The sequence below is a fragment of the Lepidochelys kempii genome, chromosome 8 (assembly GCF_965140285.1).
Source record: "Lepidochelys kempii isolate rLepKem1 chromosome 8, rLepKem1.hap1, whole genome shotgun sequence".
In the NCBI taxonomy this organism is placed as follows: domain Eukaryota; kingdom Metazoa; phylum Chordata; order Testudines; family Cheloniidae; genus Lepidochelys; species Lepidochelys kempii.
Genome location: NC_136387.1, coordinates 19,162,331 through 19,179,697, shown reverse-complemented (window position 1 = coordinate 19,179,697; position 17,367 = coordinate 19,162,331). Strand labels below are relative to the sequence as shown.

General features: G+C 41.4%; 1 protein-coding gene across 5 annotated transcripts in view; it reads left to right on the top strand.

Annotated features, from left to right (window-relative positions):
- Positions 1–17,367, top strand: part of JAKMIP2 (janus kinase and microtubule interacting protein 2) — a 107,787-nt gene that overhangs the window by 52,367 nt on the left and 38,053 nt on the right. For all 5 annotated transcript variants that reach the window (XM_073355758.1, XM_073355762.1, XM_073355759.1 and 2 more), the window contains 2 exons: positions 7,649–7,919; positions 12,292–12,789. In XM_073355758.1, coding sequence (XP_073211859.1) covers positions 7,791–7,919; positions 12,292–12,789 — 627 coding nt within the window. In that variant the 5' untranslated portion in view covers positions 7,649–7,790. The remainder of the gene's footprint in view (positions 1–7,648; positions 7,920–12,291; positions 12,790–17,367) is intronic.

The following is a 17,367-nucleotide window of genomic DNA, read 5'->3' as shown; positions in this document are numbered from 1 at the left end:
GGCCTTGAAATATTATTTTAAGAAGGGGATTTTATATGCTGCAAATACAGGAAAGTATTTCAGTCTCAGATACGTAGGGTGGGGCTTAGCCCTCGGGATATGTGCAGCGCTCCTATGAATATCAAGAGGACAGCTAAGCTTGTAGGGTAAACATAATATCACAGGCAAGCCCAAGATGTTCTGAGTGAAGCACTTAGCCCACACTAATTTAGGCCCCAATCCTGCAAAGATTTTTGTGCATGTTTAAATTTACACATTGTGAATAGTCCCATTACTCACCATTGGAGCTATTTGAAAAATGGAATTTCCATCCCAGGGCTTTGATTCAGAGTACCATGATGCATTGCCTTTCTGGAAGACTTGCTTTAGTCACATACAAGTTATCGGGCTCCATACAGGAGAAATGGGAAGTTCTATGGCCTGTGTTATGCAGGAGATCAGACTAGATGATCTAATGGTCCCTTCTGGTCTTAAAACCTTTGAACCAGTGGTATGTATTAGGTGAAATGCGAGTCAGGACTCGGGTTCTAGTCTCATCTCTTTCACTGACTCCAGTATAACTGTGGACCCACACACAACAATTTTTTTAAACTTAGTTTCCTAAAGTTAGGCACCTGAATCCATAGTCAGGCACTTACTTACATGGCCTGATTTCCAGAGGTCCTGAGCACCTGCAGCTACTACTGACTTCTATAGGAGTTAGGGCTGCTCAGCACCTCTGCAATCACTTATTTCCCCATCTTTGCCCCAAAATGTGGATACTAATTCTTGCCGATCTCACAAGGCTGTTGTGAAGTGTTGTTAATTGATGTCTGCAAAGGACGTTGAGATTCCCTGATGAAAGGTGCTGTGGAAATATAAAGCGTTGCTTGTAAGCTTGTCAGATTTGTTTTATTGGTGATCTCTACAGTAATTCAAGAATTAAAACTGATCAGAACGCCTGATGGTTTCCATGTGAGGCACAATTAAGGAGGTGTGTTGCAAATGGGACCCTTTGTGTGCATTATTTATATTAAAATGCTTTACCCTGTAGCTCAGACCTTACATGCAATGTTTCATCCTATCAATGTTAGCAAGTGAGCTGTAAACCCCTGAAACATAGAGCTTGGAATGGAAATGCTGACAGACTTTAACTAGAGAGGGATTCAGGGCTCCACTACAAGAAAAGGTGCTAACAGAGGGCCCTGGATTAAACCCTGTGGTACACTTTGGGGTACATTAAAGCACTGTATGATAGGCTCATCTGTGGCTATACATTGAGTTCTGCTTGAAAGACATCAAGATGATGTCTGAGCTGGTTAATACAAAGTGGTCACCTTACTGAAAACATGAAAGAGGTCAATGAAAAGAGCAGCACAGACAGGAGTTATGAGCTAATGGGATTTAACAAGTGCTTTAAGTCTTCATTTGTCTCCATCCCTGCATGGGATGAATTGAAGCGGACTCGAAGTTACCTACGATTTTGTCAAAGTCCAGCTAGTGAGCAACCAGAGACAAATGTTTCAAGATTTTTGACAAAGGAAGTGTTAGACTGGGCTGTAATTAAGACCTGTCCTATCACATCTTCTTGTAATTGGGTCTGGACAAAGCTTGACTCTTTCTTATTCTTAATCTCGTTCGCATGGATTGAAAGGTAAACACCATCACACAGAGTCCTCTACCTAGCATTATATTATCACACATGTGCTCTTACATTCTTTGGCACAACGGGATGCAAATTTCTCTAAACCGGGTTCTGAATTTGCACTCATTGATTTCACTGGCAGTTTTACCTGAGTAAAAATTGAGCTAGGATTTGTCACATTCAAAATATTGTACACCTAATTCAATGAGACCATTCATAGGCACTAGGTCCAAAACACCAGGCCTTTACTGGGAACATAAAGCTTTATGTTAAAGAATCTCAAAGTACTTTGTTATGTTAATTATTTAAGCCTCACAACTAGACTTGGGTGGGAAATGGTTTTCCCATCCTGTGGATATTTTCAAGAGTTTGAAGCTTTTTCCCATCTTGAATAGGGATGGAAAGGCAAAATCTCAAAAATATTCATGAATCAGTTTTTTTTCCATTTCAGGTCAGTTGAAACATTTCATTTCAATAATTTCAGAATGTTTATTCTTTTTTAACCTTTCCCACCCCCCCAGTCTAATTAGCTTACATTTTGAAATGAAAAGTCGTTCTGAACTTTTCACTTAGAAAATGTCAAAATGAAACATTTTTGACCATTTTGAAATTTTTTTGAGTTGGGAAATTCATCAAGCCCAGCTCAGATTTGCAAACAGTTTCAATTTTGACGAATTAGTATTTTTGATGAAAAAATTACTTGTTGAAAAATTCCCAACCAGCTCTATTCACAAGGCCCTTGTGAGACAGGTTATTAATTAATTATTATTATAATACCCCTTCTACTGATAGGAAAAGCAAGGCATAGAATTAAGTGAACTTTCCAAGATCATACAGTAAAGCACTGAGTGGAAGGGATGGGAAAAGAACACAGGAATCATTTATCACAATCCCTGATCTAACCACAAGACCACATTGCCTCTCTTCAGAACTGCCTTTGATCTGGAGAGGTCAGTTTTAACCTGGCTCATGTTACTGTAAGTTTTCTTAAGTGCTACTGCAGACAGACAGTCTAGCCACAAGGTTATCTGCAATATGTATTCAATGGATATTCTTAACTACTTTTGTGGATTAGACTATAGCACAACTCAACACCCTAAATCTGTCTCTGCATTAAGAAAACAGTGAAAGTGAAATTCACCAGGGTACAAATGTTTGTATCAGAAATGCTGCTACGTGTCTGGTAGTTCATTTGTTTATTCTGAACTTCTCTTCTAGCAGAGCATGTGATCATCACAGATTATGTATTCAAGGTCTCTGAAAACTGTCTCTAGGGTGATTAAGACAAGAAAAGGCAACAGGTCATCACTGAATGCTAAGAATTTTGTGCAGTTCAAGTGCTAAGCTGCGTGTCTCCACGCCCCAACTATCCATGTCTCCAGAGATATTTCAGTTGTTCTCCAAAGGAAGGTCCACATTATCAACCAAACTGTTTCCACCACCAGTAGGCATGACAGCTAAATCCAATTCAGAGTAAGGCTGTAAAGTGGACAGAAGGTGGCTGCTTCCTTTCCAGGTTGTTATTTTTGCTAATATAAATACTATTTTATAGCAAATAAGGTAGTTTCTGAATGTTATTCTATTGGAGTACTTCTGGAGTTTGAAATCCCAGTTACCACATATTATAATCATCTGTTTGTAGGGAAAGAGGTGTTTTTAAGTATGTTTTGGTAATACGGGTAATGCACATCTAAATGTAAGAAGTCTGTCTGCCAGTTGGCAATAGATCAGGGCTGTAAGAAGATTCAAAATCATTTTTCTGAGCAGGACACAATCTTGGAGACTTTATAGTTGTTCTTTCTTTGTTGTTTTCCTTGTTGTAAAGTAAAAGACTCCACTCTGCGAACGCCCACAGACCACTGGCTCAGCAGAGAGGCAGCTGGAGGCCACAACAGATTTTAAAAGATGGAGACAAGCAGAAGCATGTTGGAGCCTAAGGCTATGGCTACACTGGAGAGCTTACAGAGGCACAGCTGTACCAATGCAGCTGCACCGCTGTAAGCTCTCTACTGTAGCCGCTCTAAGCCAACAGGAGAGAGCTCTCCCATCAACTTAATTAATCCACCCGCACCAAGCAGCAGTAGCTATGTCGGTGGAAGAAGCTCTCCTGCCGACATAGCGCTGTCCACACCAGTGCTTAGGTCGGTATAACCTATGTTGCTCAGGTAGGTGCCTCACTTACACCCTGAAACACATAAGTTATACCAACATAAGTGGTAGTGTAGATATAGCCTCAGATGAAAGGGAGCCGAGAGCGTTATAAGATGAAAGAAAAGGCGTACTTGTGGCACCTTAGAGACTAACCAATTTATTTGAGCATGAGCTTTCGTGAGCTACAGCTTCATCGGATGAAGTGAGCTGTAGCTCACAAAAGCTTATGCTCCAATAAGTTTGTTAGTCTCTAAGGTGCCACAAGTCCTCCTTTTCTTTTTGCGGATACAGACTAACACGGCCGCTACTCTGAAACCTGTCACTATAAAATGAAAGGTCTTGGAGAGGCCAGCAACACAATGGGATTCTCTGCAGGAGGTCTGGAAGGAGCTCGCAGCATGTTGGAAGTGTCTGGGGCCTGCTACATGTTGAGGGAAGATCAGGAGAGTATAATGGAGCTGGACACCTGAGGGAAGAGAGATAGATCTTTATAGCTGGGTCTCCAAATAGCATGTACAGTTGCAAGTGCAAAACTGCAGGCACTCTTAACTATGCTTACAATTGCACCAGTTTGTAGTAGATACTTCACCTGATTTGTGGGTGCAGAACAAACAATCCCAGAGCACTTTTTATGACCAGTAGTAGACGTAAAATAAAAAGTTATCAAATTCAGAACACAGTTGAGGAACTTGTGATCTGCTACTGACTATGGCGTGCACACACTGACAGACTAAACCCCTCCAACACATTGTTTTGAATTATATGCTCATCTCGATTTTTAAAGATATAACATCCGTCCATCCCAGGATAACGGTCTTTGGAGAGATGATAAAACTGCATATGCAAAAGACCTCAGGACTGTAATAATTCACTGAATATGTCCTTTGTGCTGCTAAGAGTTAACACTGAATCCCAAGATGAAATAACATACTTTCTAACTTTTTGTTATCTTCTTTTTGATAGTCATGTACCTTTCAATCTCTGAAGGTCCACATTTGCCCATTCCAGAGAGAAAGTTATTACTGTGAAAGATCAAAAATAAGCAGTACTTTGCCATCTGGTCATTATTTATTAAGTTTACTGATTCTAGTATGGATGTTACTAAACCATCTAGCGTAATGCCCATTAAGTCTATTGATTGTTAAGAATCCATAACATGCTAGTGATCTTACTAGTGATTAGAGTCTTGGGACACAATACTCCACACACCTACTTCATGGCTCAGTGCTTACTGAGCCCCACTGACTTCAGTGGGGATTTCCCACGGTAAGCACTACACACAATTCTCAGTTAGTGAAGGATTCGGCCCCAAAGTACAAATTCAAAGTAATTCCATCAAGTAACCCTTAACAGAATTTGGCCATAGGAATTGCAATTAGTTCACATGCTTGTAATATTTGTATTAATGCTGATTATATGAGTGTATTGTATTATTGTTATACTGGGTTTATATCCACTGTCATTGCTTTGGTCTTTTATATCCCGTTCATAATCCATTATGAAACAACCTTATAGACCCATACTATCAAGTAAACTCAGCCCTGTGGCTGGTAATAATGCTAAGACAGCATTTTAAGATTTGTAAGCAAAGTGGCCCAGTGCATTAGCTAAAGCTTCTGTTATCTCAGCAGTTCAGTGTGTCATAGCAGCTTCTGTAAATTGCTTGCTATCCAGATGCTAAACCCATGTTTTTATCTGCATAAAAAAGGTATAATGCATATTTGATAAACTAATAAGGAGTAAATTACCTTTTTGGAGGAGACTAGGAATTTATTTTGTCATGCCTCATTTTAGATCCTCTCTTTACTTTCACATTTCTAACCTCAAGTGGTGCTCCTGTTGCAGTTTAACATGATTTTTCTTGCTGTGATTCCAGCCTGCTCTATCTTCATACGCACCAGCTATCTGGGTAACACTGAGACATTCCATCTGTGTAGCAATGATACGTTTAATCCTCATGCTTTATGCTTTCAAGCATAAATATCCAAAGTATCTCATTCCTGAACTAAAAGCATCCATCTTTTACGGCCTGCTGCCTTGCTATGGGAGGCTGACCTTAAAGTAGCTCAGCACACCCCAGGGCTACTACTGCAGGACTGCAGTCGGTGATGCATGCCATCTGCAGTATTATTAGAGTGTTTGAGTCATGAGATCACTTGCAGCCAATCAGAACTGAAGTAGGCTCAGAGCCTCTTGTACCCCCTGCTCATTGGGGTTCTGTAGTAGTACAGCCAGGAAAAGTACTTACTACTGTAACTGTAGTTCAAGTCTTTAAAACAATCACTTCCCTGCAGGGAAGCCTCTCCTGTGAATTTTTAATCTATTTTCTTTCCTGCTTAGCTCACACATTGTTTTGTTTCTCCAGCTCAAAACCTTGCATGGTTAATCTTGAGAAAATTCAACCTTTGTTTAAACCCAAGCAAGTCTTAAGGCATTAGCATTCATATGTCATAGGCAGTCAGATTTTCACATTCTTAACCATTCCCATCTCCTTCGCCTCATTTTCTGAGTTTGAGCTGGACATTATAATGTCATCCCTGCTGTGCTGCATTACAACACAGATGACAAAAATGGGCCACTTATACTATACCGCTTCCAGAGTAGATTTTCTTTCACAATATTCGCCCACTCCTAAAACAAACATGAGTCTCAATTTACTGTAATCTTTGGGCTCCACTCTGATCTCAGGTTTCAGAGTAGCAGCCGTGTTAGTCTGTATTCGCAAAAAGAAAAGGAGGACTTGTGGCACCTTAGAGACTAACCAATTTACCATTGCAACTCCACTGGAAACAATGCACTGGTGTAACTGCGAGCAAGATTAGACCTTCTGTCTTGCATGGGGATTGTGGAGGAAATACTGGCCGGATTCTGATCTCCGTTACCATAATGTAAATCTAGAGTAACTCTATTGATTTCAAAGCAGTTATAACAGCGTAACTGGGAGCAGTATATGGAAGCTTAGTTAAATGGAATTAGAGGATGACATTTTCAGGATACATTTCACAATATACAAGTGGAAATAAAAATTAATTCAAGGTAACAAGAAAGAATGCTAGTTTGTTCACTGTATGACAAAATTACTAATGTGGATTGGGTTATTTCCCCAAAAGGTGTCAATCATCCTTGGGAATCATAGTCTTTGTCTCTGATCCATCTAGAGAAGTGGCAGTGGGACTACCTGTTCTCCAGTAAATATGGGGAAAGTTAACCCTGGTCCTTGCACAGGTGACCAGAAGAAAGGATGCGTGGGGGAGGATGAGAAACACAGCCGGTACACACTCTGCTATGATAGTCCTAGACTTCTCCAGATCACCAACCATGTCAACGTGTATGTTGGTTTTCTGCTGTGAACAATTGTCGTGTAGGACTTGGAGATGCTAGGGACTTAATGGCCATGGATCTGGCACTGCCAGCATGCCTATGAAGGTAGCCATCCCAGGTCAGGATGGAGACACTGATTGATAAGGCAGTGTGGAGGAAACTTGTTCCGCTACTGCCAATGCTGTGTTTATTCTGCACAGAAGACCTCTTTATCCGAGGCTTTGAATCAGTGGCAACTAACAGAACCAGAATTATTTTTAAAAATCTCTTTGCTCAGCTACAGAAATCCTTAAGAAACAAACTGCCTCCTACTTCTTTGCAGAATGCCCCCTGGAGGAAACAAGAAAGAGGGAGGACATTGCTTTGAAAGCCATTAGGCATGCCAAGCTTACACATAGCAATTTGATTGTGCTAAAATCCCCCTTGCAAGTCTCTGGACAGAGGTCACAGTGTTTGGAAAAATGAACTATTGTCTTAATGTTTTGTAACCATATGAACCGTTGTGATGCCACTGACCCACTGACAAATAACAGTGTGTCTTATTTCTCGCAGGGCTTCCAAAGCGGCTGAGGACAGGACCTTAAGGAATGTCACACAGTAGGTGCTGAGACAACTTGCACTGAACGGAACAAACAAAGATGGCAGTCCCTATTTGAAAGGAATTAAACGCATAGACTCTCATTAGGAAGAAACAATGTCAAAAAAAGGACGCAGCAAGGGCGAGAAGCCGGAGGCACTGATTGTTGCCCTGCAGGCTGCCAATGAAGAGCTCAGGACCAAGCTCACAGACATTCAAATTGAGCTGCATCAGGAGAAATCGAAGGTGAGTGAAGAGTCAGTATTAAATGACAGTACCTGCAAAGGAGAAAAAGATCTGGAAAAGCTGTATAACAGAAAATCAAGGCGGGCACACATGCTTTTTAACCAGAAGACAGGGCCTGATTCTTCTGTACTTACACCATTTTTATCCTGACTTCAATGGAATTACACTTTGTTTACATGGGGGTAAGTTAAAGGAGACTCAGGCCTATGAAGAAAAGGATTGTTGACCTCAAGATCCTGGCTACGTTCCAATTAGTTAGATTTATCCTGACACCCTTAAATTCAGTGTTAGTTCTGTGACTACCATGTTTTTCATTTATCTCTGCCTACTGTGTTGTGTTGCTGTGCATTCTCGAAGGACTTATTTCGGCCACTCCAAAGACGGTTGCATTTCACTAGTGAGTGAAGTGCTCCATAAATATATAGTGTGTGATTCTGTGCTGTACCTCTAAGGCTAGGTGCACTGCATTGTAAACCCAACTCTACAGGACCCAGGCCTGTGGAGTTGGTGTTTCCTAGCCCACACTTGAACTTCTACTCTGCACTGTAAATTGCTAGACCCAGGTCTCACAGTCATGCTAGCATCCATGCAGCACTTCAGAGTCAGACCTTCTGACTTGGGCTCAAACCTGAGTCAGAGCCTCAGTTTAATGTGCAGTGTAGACCTTCCTTACGGACCCTACCTTTGAGCGGGGGAGGATCCACAAGGGGAAGGGTCCCAGAGCTCAGGCTCCAGCCTGAGCTGAACATCTACATAGCAGTTTTTAGCCCTGAAGCCCAAGCCCCACAAGCCTGAGTCAGCTTACCTGTGCTGGCCGCAACCATGCTGCTGGTCTTTTATTCAGTGTAGACCCTTAGGGTACGTCTACACTGCAAAAAACCCCAAACCCATGGCAACAAGTCTCAGAGCTGTGGCCTACAGATATGGGCTCACGTTACCAGGCTAAAAATAGCAGTGTAGATTTTCCTGCTTGGCCTCTGAAACCCAGCGAGTGGGGTGGGAGTCAGAGCCTAGCTCCAGCCCAACTGGGAACATCTACACTGCTACTTTCACCCTCATTGCACAAGTCTGAGTCTATAGACCCAGGCTGAGCCTCTCTGCCCTGCGTCTTTTTCTTGCCATGTGACATACCCTAAGAGGTTGGAGAGGTTCCCAGCACTCAGGGTCTAAAGTACAGCAGCCTCCCAGGGATCTCTATGGGACAGATCTCTTCAGTGCTGTAGGCTGTGACCCCACCCCAACACATGTCTATTGCCTCTTGCCCCAACCCAACAGCCCCCTGAGGCCTGCAGGACGTCTTCAGGAAGCAGCTTTACAGCTGACTGAGGGAATTCTTCCTTGGCAGAATATGGGGCTTTTAGGACTCTTCATGCCACTCCAACTGAAAGGAACCGGAATGGGGGTGACGGATGTCACCCACAGTGTAAATTTCTAGCTGTCACTGTGCACTTGCTCTGCAGAGAAGGTGCAGATAGCCTTTCCACTTCCTGCCGGTCGTGCCTGAAGAAGTAGATAGTTTCAGGCTGGCAAAACGTCATCAGTTTTGAAGTTGCTTTGCAATGAAATGGGTTTTTTCCCACTGCATCACTTCCTGCTTTCTTACTGGTGCTTCTAGTCGGGAGCCCATGACATTACACCTGTGCCCTGGAGTCTCCCGTGCATTGCCAGGTGCAAGAATGTTGCTTTTGTCCTATAAAGCCTTATACAGAGAGAGCTAAGTGTCTCCTGGATGCTAATGAGATAGCGGAACTCTTTAGTTTTAACAAGATGTTCTTTATGAGCAGCAAACAACAGAAGTCCCATGTTATAGTTGCTGTTGATTTCCTCTCACCGAATCCTGAAGTTATGGCCAGTGTTGTCCACATGCTAGGACTCTGAATCTGCCACTGAGCCACAGTAGCAGTTTCAAAGGGCAGCACTTACTGATGTGTTTTTTTCCCCCAGTTGATTGTAATTGAAGCCTGTGATGGAAATTCTTTGATTCCTTCACAGATAAGCATGGCCTCAGGAAAACAAACCTAGGCTGGGCTCCTCGGAGCTTCCAAAACTGAACAACAGCAAGTGCTTTAGTTTCCATCGGGTCTTTTATCATGAAAGGCTTTCTTATCCACATATCAAAGCTAATGGCAATCTCAGAAGCCCATTGGCCTGTTGAGTGGAAATCGGTTTCTTTAGTTGTAGCAGAAATAAAATGAAAGAACAAATAGACAGTCTGGGATAATCTGTGGGGGGGTTTCTCCCCTCACCCTCCAGTGAGATGTATAGTCATTAATTGAAACCCATTTTAACATGGCAGGATTCGCAAGCAACAAGGAAACTGACACAGTCATTCTTTCGAATTCATCCTGCATCTCAGACTTTTACAGCAGGCTGATCTCAGAACCTGGAAAGGCACAATGGTTTTTCAAGCCTTGGCACTGATGTCTTAGCAGACAGGCAGGGATTAGCTTCTCTTCTTAGAAACCATAGGCTGGCTGCCAGGAACTTGAAGGAGTAGTGAGTTTCTCTCATGCTTTCCACTTTGTTTTCTCACTGACCCTCTCTGTCTTTATTTCCACTGTAACCATAGGCTAATAGTACAGTTGCACCACTGTGGTATGCTGTTAGCTGTCAGGGAGAGCTGTGAGCACTCAGCCCCTTTGAAAAACAGAGCGCTCGTATTTATGTGCCTAAATACAGAGCTTAGGGCCTAATTTTAAACAGCCAAGTTTGACAACTTTGACCTGGGCTGTTGCAGAGCTTGGTGCCCTAAGAATGAAGTTGAATATGAGTCACCATGTGATGCAGTTGTGACAAAGGCTAATAACATTCTGTGGTGTATTAACAGGAGGGTCATATGTAAGGAATGGGAGGTAACTGTCCCACTCCGCCTGTCACTGGTGAGGCCTCAGTGGGAGTACTGTGTCCAGTTCTGGGCACCACACTTTAGGAAAGATCTTGACAAATTGGAGAGATTCCAGAGGAGAGCAAAAAAAATGATAAAAAGTTTAGAAAACCTGACCTAAGAGGAAAAGTTAAAAAGAACTGGGCCTGTTTAGACTTGAGAAAAGAAGACTGATTGGGGGGGGGGGGGACATGATACCAGTCTTCAGATATGTTAAGGGCTGTTATAAAGAGGACTATGATCAATTGTTCTCTATGTCCACAGAAAGTAGGACAAGTAGCAATGGGCTTAATCTGCTGCAAGGGAAATTTAGGTTAGCTATTAGGAAAAACTTTCTAACTATAAGGGTAGTTAAGCTCTGGAACTGGCATCCAAGGGAGGCTGTGGAATCCCCTTGATTGGAAGTTCGAAGAACAGGTTGGACACCTGTCAGGGATGATCTAGCTTTAGTTGGTCCTGCCTCAATGCAGGAGGCTGGACTTGATGACACCTCAAGGTCCCTTCCAGCCCTACACTTCTATGATTCTATACGTTGCTCATTGGATTTTTTTTTAAGAAGCCCTAAGAAACACACTGCTCATTTTTAGGATCTGTCAGGATAACTTTGGTGACCTGAAACTGAAGTGAAACTGCACTTTTAGGACTCTTTTCCCCCTTCGAGATATATTTTGGTTGAGAGTATATCTGAGACCACCTGGGGACAGAATGCAAGAGAAACATGTCACCTCAATGCATATTGCATATGGCATTCGTTAGCTTTAGCAAATCCCATCCTTCAAATCAATTACGATTGTAAGAAGGCACCACCCGTGTCTCCTGGGGGGCTTTCAACTGAGGTAGTATTTTATTAATTATTATTCATTTTTTTATCTTTCCTTGTCTTTCTCACTTTAAAGGGTTTGCTCACTCTCTGAGTCTTTATGGTATTTTTTAAAGGAAATTGCCACGGGAGTTTTTATCATCTTAAAATCCTTCTTTTCCCTTCTTACTGTAAATAATAAGCCTGTCACATTCAGTTCTTATTGAAATCTCTTTCTTCATCAAATTGCATTTCTTCATTGCATGTTCACAGGAGTTTGATTTGTAGGGTTGCTAACGAGCTCTAAGATAAGGTTAGTGAAGATTGTTGGGTTGCTCTGTTATTGCAGGATGGGTCATTGCCCAGGCAAGAGGCTTCAGTCATTTATTTTAATGAACAGCAGTGAAGCACTTGTGTTGAGAAAAAGTATGTAGGGACAAATGCTTAAGTCCTCACTGAGGAAAAACTCCTAATGAGGTCAAGGAGACTTTTTGCCTGAGTAAAGACGGGATAAAGTTGAGTAAGTGCTTTAGGATGTGGCCCATATCTTGTCATACTGAGGGTGAAAGAATCGATGAGTGTCTCAGGTGATTTCCCTCCCTGATTTGCTGGAGTGTATGGGTACTTCAAATGGACATGGTTTAGAACATATTTCTGGCAGCTGATTTTCTTTTCTTCTCAACCTGTAGGTCAGCAAACTTGAAAGAGAAAAGATTCAAGAAACTAAGCGGATCAGAGAATTGGAGCAACGCAAGCAGACTGTGCAGATCACTGAACTTAAAGCCAAACTCCATGAGGAGAAAATGAAAGAGCTGCAGGCAGTGCGGGAGAACCTAATCAAACAGCATGAGCAGGAAATTACTCGGACGGTTAAAGTGCGAGACAGTGAAATCCAGCGTCTAAAGTCAGCACTGTATGCTTTGCGGGATGGGAGCAGTGACAAAGTAAGGACAGCGCTGACCATTGAGGCTCGTGAAGAGGCCAGGAAACAATTTGACTCCGAGCGCCTTAAACTTTTGCAGGAAATTACTGAACTAAAATCTGCCAAAAAGCAGGTGGACGAGGCCCTTACCAACATGATTCAAGCCGATAAGATCAAGGCGGGTGATCTTCGGAGTGAGCATCAGTCCCATCAGGAAGCCATCTCTAAGATCAAATGGGAGAGTGAAAGGGATATTCGCAGACTGGTTAGTAATCTCCCTATGCACCAAACAGCCAGGGTGACTCCTTACAGCCTTGTTGATTTGCCTCAAGTGCTGATAGGTTTCCTGTTCAGTCAGACCCGGGCAGTGCAAATTAGTTTGCAAACAGATTAAAATACTCCCAGTTACCACATCTCTCTTGGAATTGGGTGAGATGAAGTTGGTGGGAGCTGCTGGTGTGAACTATTCATGGGGCTACTGGAACCCAGGAGGAAATATGCTAATGGTATATTCTGTAACAAATTGGTAGTTTGTGTGTGTATAAATAGATACGCACCCACACCACTGCTGCCTTTTCAGGATGGAATCAGAGCGTCTCCCCACTATGGCCCTATACTGCTAACAGGAATTCTCTTTTAGCTTTAGTGGTAGGGGCTGTGCTTTGGAAGCAGGAGGCTGTCAGCGGACTCACTGCATAAATATTATACCTGCCATCTACAGCAGGAGTCGTCAGTTACTACTGTGCTATCCATGGCCACTCAAAACTTCACCACAGCAGCCGGAATAGCCCCAGACCCTCCTTCCCCGAAAACACAGGTCCCCAGCACTTAGGTGAAAGGAGAATTTCATTGTGCAGTATAGGGCATAAAACATGCAGATTTATAGCTTTACCAGACTGATAGATGTAACACCTTTGCATCCCAAACGTGGCATAACTCTTTCTATTAGTCTTTCTATTTCCTCTCTGCTTGCCCATGTGCATTTCTTTTTCAAATGTTCTATGTAGGGGAAAGTGGCATTCTCCTTCCAGTTTGCAGTGCAGAAGAAGTAGCTCTATCACAAAGAACATTGTGGTGATGTTCTTCTCTGCAGTGACTTTGTCTTTCTAGCAATCGTGGTTTCCAAAATTAAACCACCTGCACTGCAGGTGCTGGGTGTTTTAGCTAGAAGTGGGACTGAACGAAAGCCCTCAGCTGTACATCCCTGAAATCCAAATCCAGCTCAAAAGACTCTCTCTTTGTAGACATGAATGATCCTAATCTTGCCTTAGGGCTAGTTTGTGCCATTGAGCCATTAGACTGTGTAGGAAGCTGTGCAGCCCCAAGGGACAGTTCTGGGATGGATTATGCCTCAGGAGAGTGCCAGGAAATGCAAAGGGGGTGTGTGGGGATCCCTCTCCACAGCCGTGGTCCTGCCCCTCTCTCCAAAGCCCTCAGCCTCTTTTGGGCAAATAACACCCCTGGGGTGCACAGAGTTCTGTGACTGACTGTTCCTGGTTCTTGCCCAGCATGTTGACAGAGGGAAAAGGCTTCATGGGCTTTCCTTCTTCTACCAACATTGTCCCAGTCACCAGTGCTAGTCCAGCACCTAATAGTGACCCAGTCACCAGGCACAGTCCGACACCTAATAGTGGACTGAACAGAACCATTGGATCCAAACACCCCAGAACTTGGCAGGTGATGGAAATCTAGATCCAGATTTTGTTGCTGGGGCCCATCTATAATTGTTAATTCATATGCAACATAAAATCAAATTAATCTTCAGAAGCCAGCAGCATGCAATGTGAAGGTCTCCAGCAAAGAGGAAATACTGGGTTTTGCCACACTGCGGTTTCCTCCAGATATTCCATGAGGTTTCCTACATGTTAATAAATCTCAGGTTTGGATTTTCAGCAAGCAGAGGATTTATCTTGCTGGCTCAGAATACTGGACCATCAGTTCCCTCTATCAGTGTCCAAACCTTGTGCTGCAGAGGAAGATGGGAACAAAAAGCCCAGGCACCCAGTCAAATGCACAACACTAAGCAGCACTTAGATCTGCCAGCGATAGGTACTTCATTATTTCAGATAGAGAGAGAGAGAGAGATACTCCTCCTAAACTCTGTACTGATGAGCTTAGATCCCAAAGCCTTAGCTTAGCTGTGTACAATATCTACAATTTTTATTATTGGCCATAAAATTATTATTATTATTTATTATTATTATTAGGGCTGTAAATCGCAGTTAACTCACATGATCAACTCAAAAAAAATTAATCATGATTAAAAAAATTAATTGCGATTAATCGCAATTTTAATTATACTGTTAAACAATAGAATACCAATTGAAATATTTTTGATTTTTTCTACATTTTCATATGCATTGTATTCTGTGTTGTAATTGAAATCAAAGTGTATATTATTTTTATTACAAATGTAAAAATGATAAACAAAAGAAATGATTATTACAAATGTATGATTATTACAATTATGTATGATTATTACAAATGTAAAAATGATAAAAGAAATAGTATTTTTCAATTCACCTCATACAAGTACTGTAGTCCAATCTCTTTGTCATGAAAGTGCAATTTACAAATGTAGATTTTTTTGTTACATAAGTGCACTCAAATCAAAACCATGTAAAACTTTGGAGCATAGAAGTCCACTCAGTCCTACTTCTTGTTCAGTCAACCACTAAGACAAACAAGTTTGTTTACATTTACAGGAGATAATGTTGCCCTCTTCTTATTTACAATGTCACCAAAAAGTGAGAACAGGCATTTGCATGGCACTTTTGTATTTACGTGCCAGATATGCTAAACAATCGTATGACCCTTCATGCTTCGGCCACCATTCCAGAGGACATGCTTCCGTGCTGATGATGCTTGGAAAAAAATAATGCATTAATTAAATTTGTGACTGAACTCCTTGGGGGAGAATTGTATGTCCCCTGCTCTGTTTTACCCACATTCTGCCATATATATTTCATGTTATAGCAGTCTCAGATGATGACCCAGCATATGTTCATTTTAAGAACACTTTCACTGTAGATTTCACCAAACGCAAAGAAGGTACCAATGTGAGATTTCTAATCAGCCTAAGGTTTGAGAACCTGAAGTGTCTTCCAAAATCTGAGAGAGACGAGGTGTGGAGCATGCTTTCAGAAGTCTTAAAAGAGCAACACTCTGATGTGGAAACTACAGAACCCAAACCACCAAAAAAGAAAATCAACCTTCTGCTGGTGGGATCTGACTCAGATTATGAAAATGAACATGCATTGGTCTGCACTGCTTCAGATTGTTATTGAGCAGAATCCGTCATCAGCATGGACGCATGGACAAACACCTGTTCTCACTTTCAGGTGACATTGTAAACAAGAAGCGGGCAGCATTATCTCCTGCAAATGTAAACAAACTTGTTTGTCTTAGTGATTGGCTGAATAAGAAGTAGGACTGAGTGGACTTGCAGGCTCTAAAATTTTACATTGTTTTATTTTTTAATACAGTTTTTTGGTACATAATTCTACATTTGTAACTTAAACTTTCATGATAAAGAGATTGCACTACAGTACTTGTATTAGGTGAATTGAAAAATATTATTTCTTTCATTTTTTTACAGTGCAAATATTTGTAATCAAAAATAAATATAAAGTGAGCACTGTACGCTTTTTATTCTGTGTTGTAATTGAAATCAATATATTTGAAAATGTAGAAAACATCCAAAAATATTTAAATAAATGGTATTCTATTATTGTTTAACACTGTGATTAATTGCGATTAATTTTTTTTAATCATGATTCATTTTTTAATCGCTTGAGAGCCCTTATTATTATTATAAATTTAATTTAATTTAAAAGGAAATTGAAATTCTAGTTGAGCTAATAATATACCTGCAATGCCCCAAACATGTATTTGATCCATTAGTGTCAGGATAAGAGAAGATTTGTATTAGATATTATATGAGTTCTTACTGCATGTTGTGATTATGTCTCCATCTGCAGTTGCTACCTACCAGCTTTTCTAATACAAATGATAGTATGGAAAGATTTTAAACAGCAGAGGGGAGCAATGCTCTCTGCTTTAGTCTTTATGGTGTCATCAACAGTTATAGAAACAACACAGAAGGTCAAATTCAGTGCTGGGGTAAGTGGCTACAACTCCACTGGCTTCAAAGGAGTTATGCTCACTTGCAACAGCAACGAATTTGGTCTGGAAAGTTGAATTCACAATTTGGCAGGTAAGTGAAAAAAAATTCAAATTAATTACTTTTTCATTTTTAAATTGCTGGGCTAGACCCTAGAATGGTGTAGATCGTAATATTGCCATTACCCAGTGTTCAGAAAAAGTGGGAAATCAGACCCCCGAAATCAGGAGACTGGTTTAGTAATCATGAGAGTTTCAAAAGAATGAATGTTGGGTTCTTTCTGGTTTGCCTTTTGCTTTTTTGAGCCTTTATGGTACTCTTGTGTCATATTTTCAAGCTTCGCTCTGTAATCCTGAGGGCTAGAATCTTCCTTTTTTTCTTAACTGGAAGCTCAAACTCTCACACAATGGATTTGGGCTTTAAGATAAACACTAAATAGCATGAGACTCACAACAAAATTGTGAGAGTTGGCAACACTAGTCAACTCAGCCCTGGATGAATATTTTGTGAGTGAAATGGTATTTTAAACAGAAAAATGGTCCCTTTTAAAAAGCTTTTGTTTGTATAAGTGCCATGCACTAGGTCAGACTTTGATCTCATTTACGCCAGTGTAAATCCACTGTATCTCCACTGGAATCAATGGGGTTGCATCAGATTGATAAGTGTGTAACAGAGATTAGAATCTGGCCTAGAGTTGCCACCCGTCCGGGTTTTACCTGG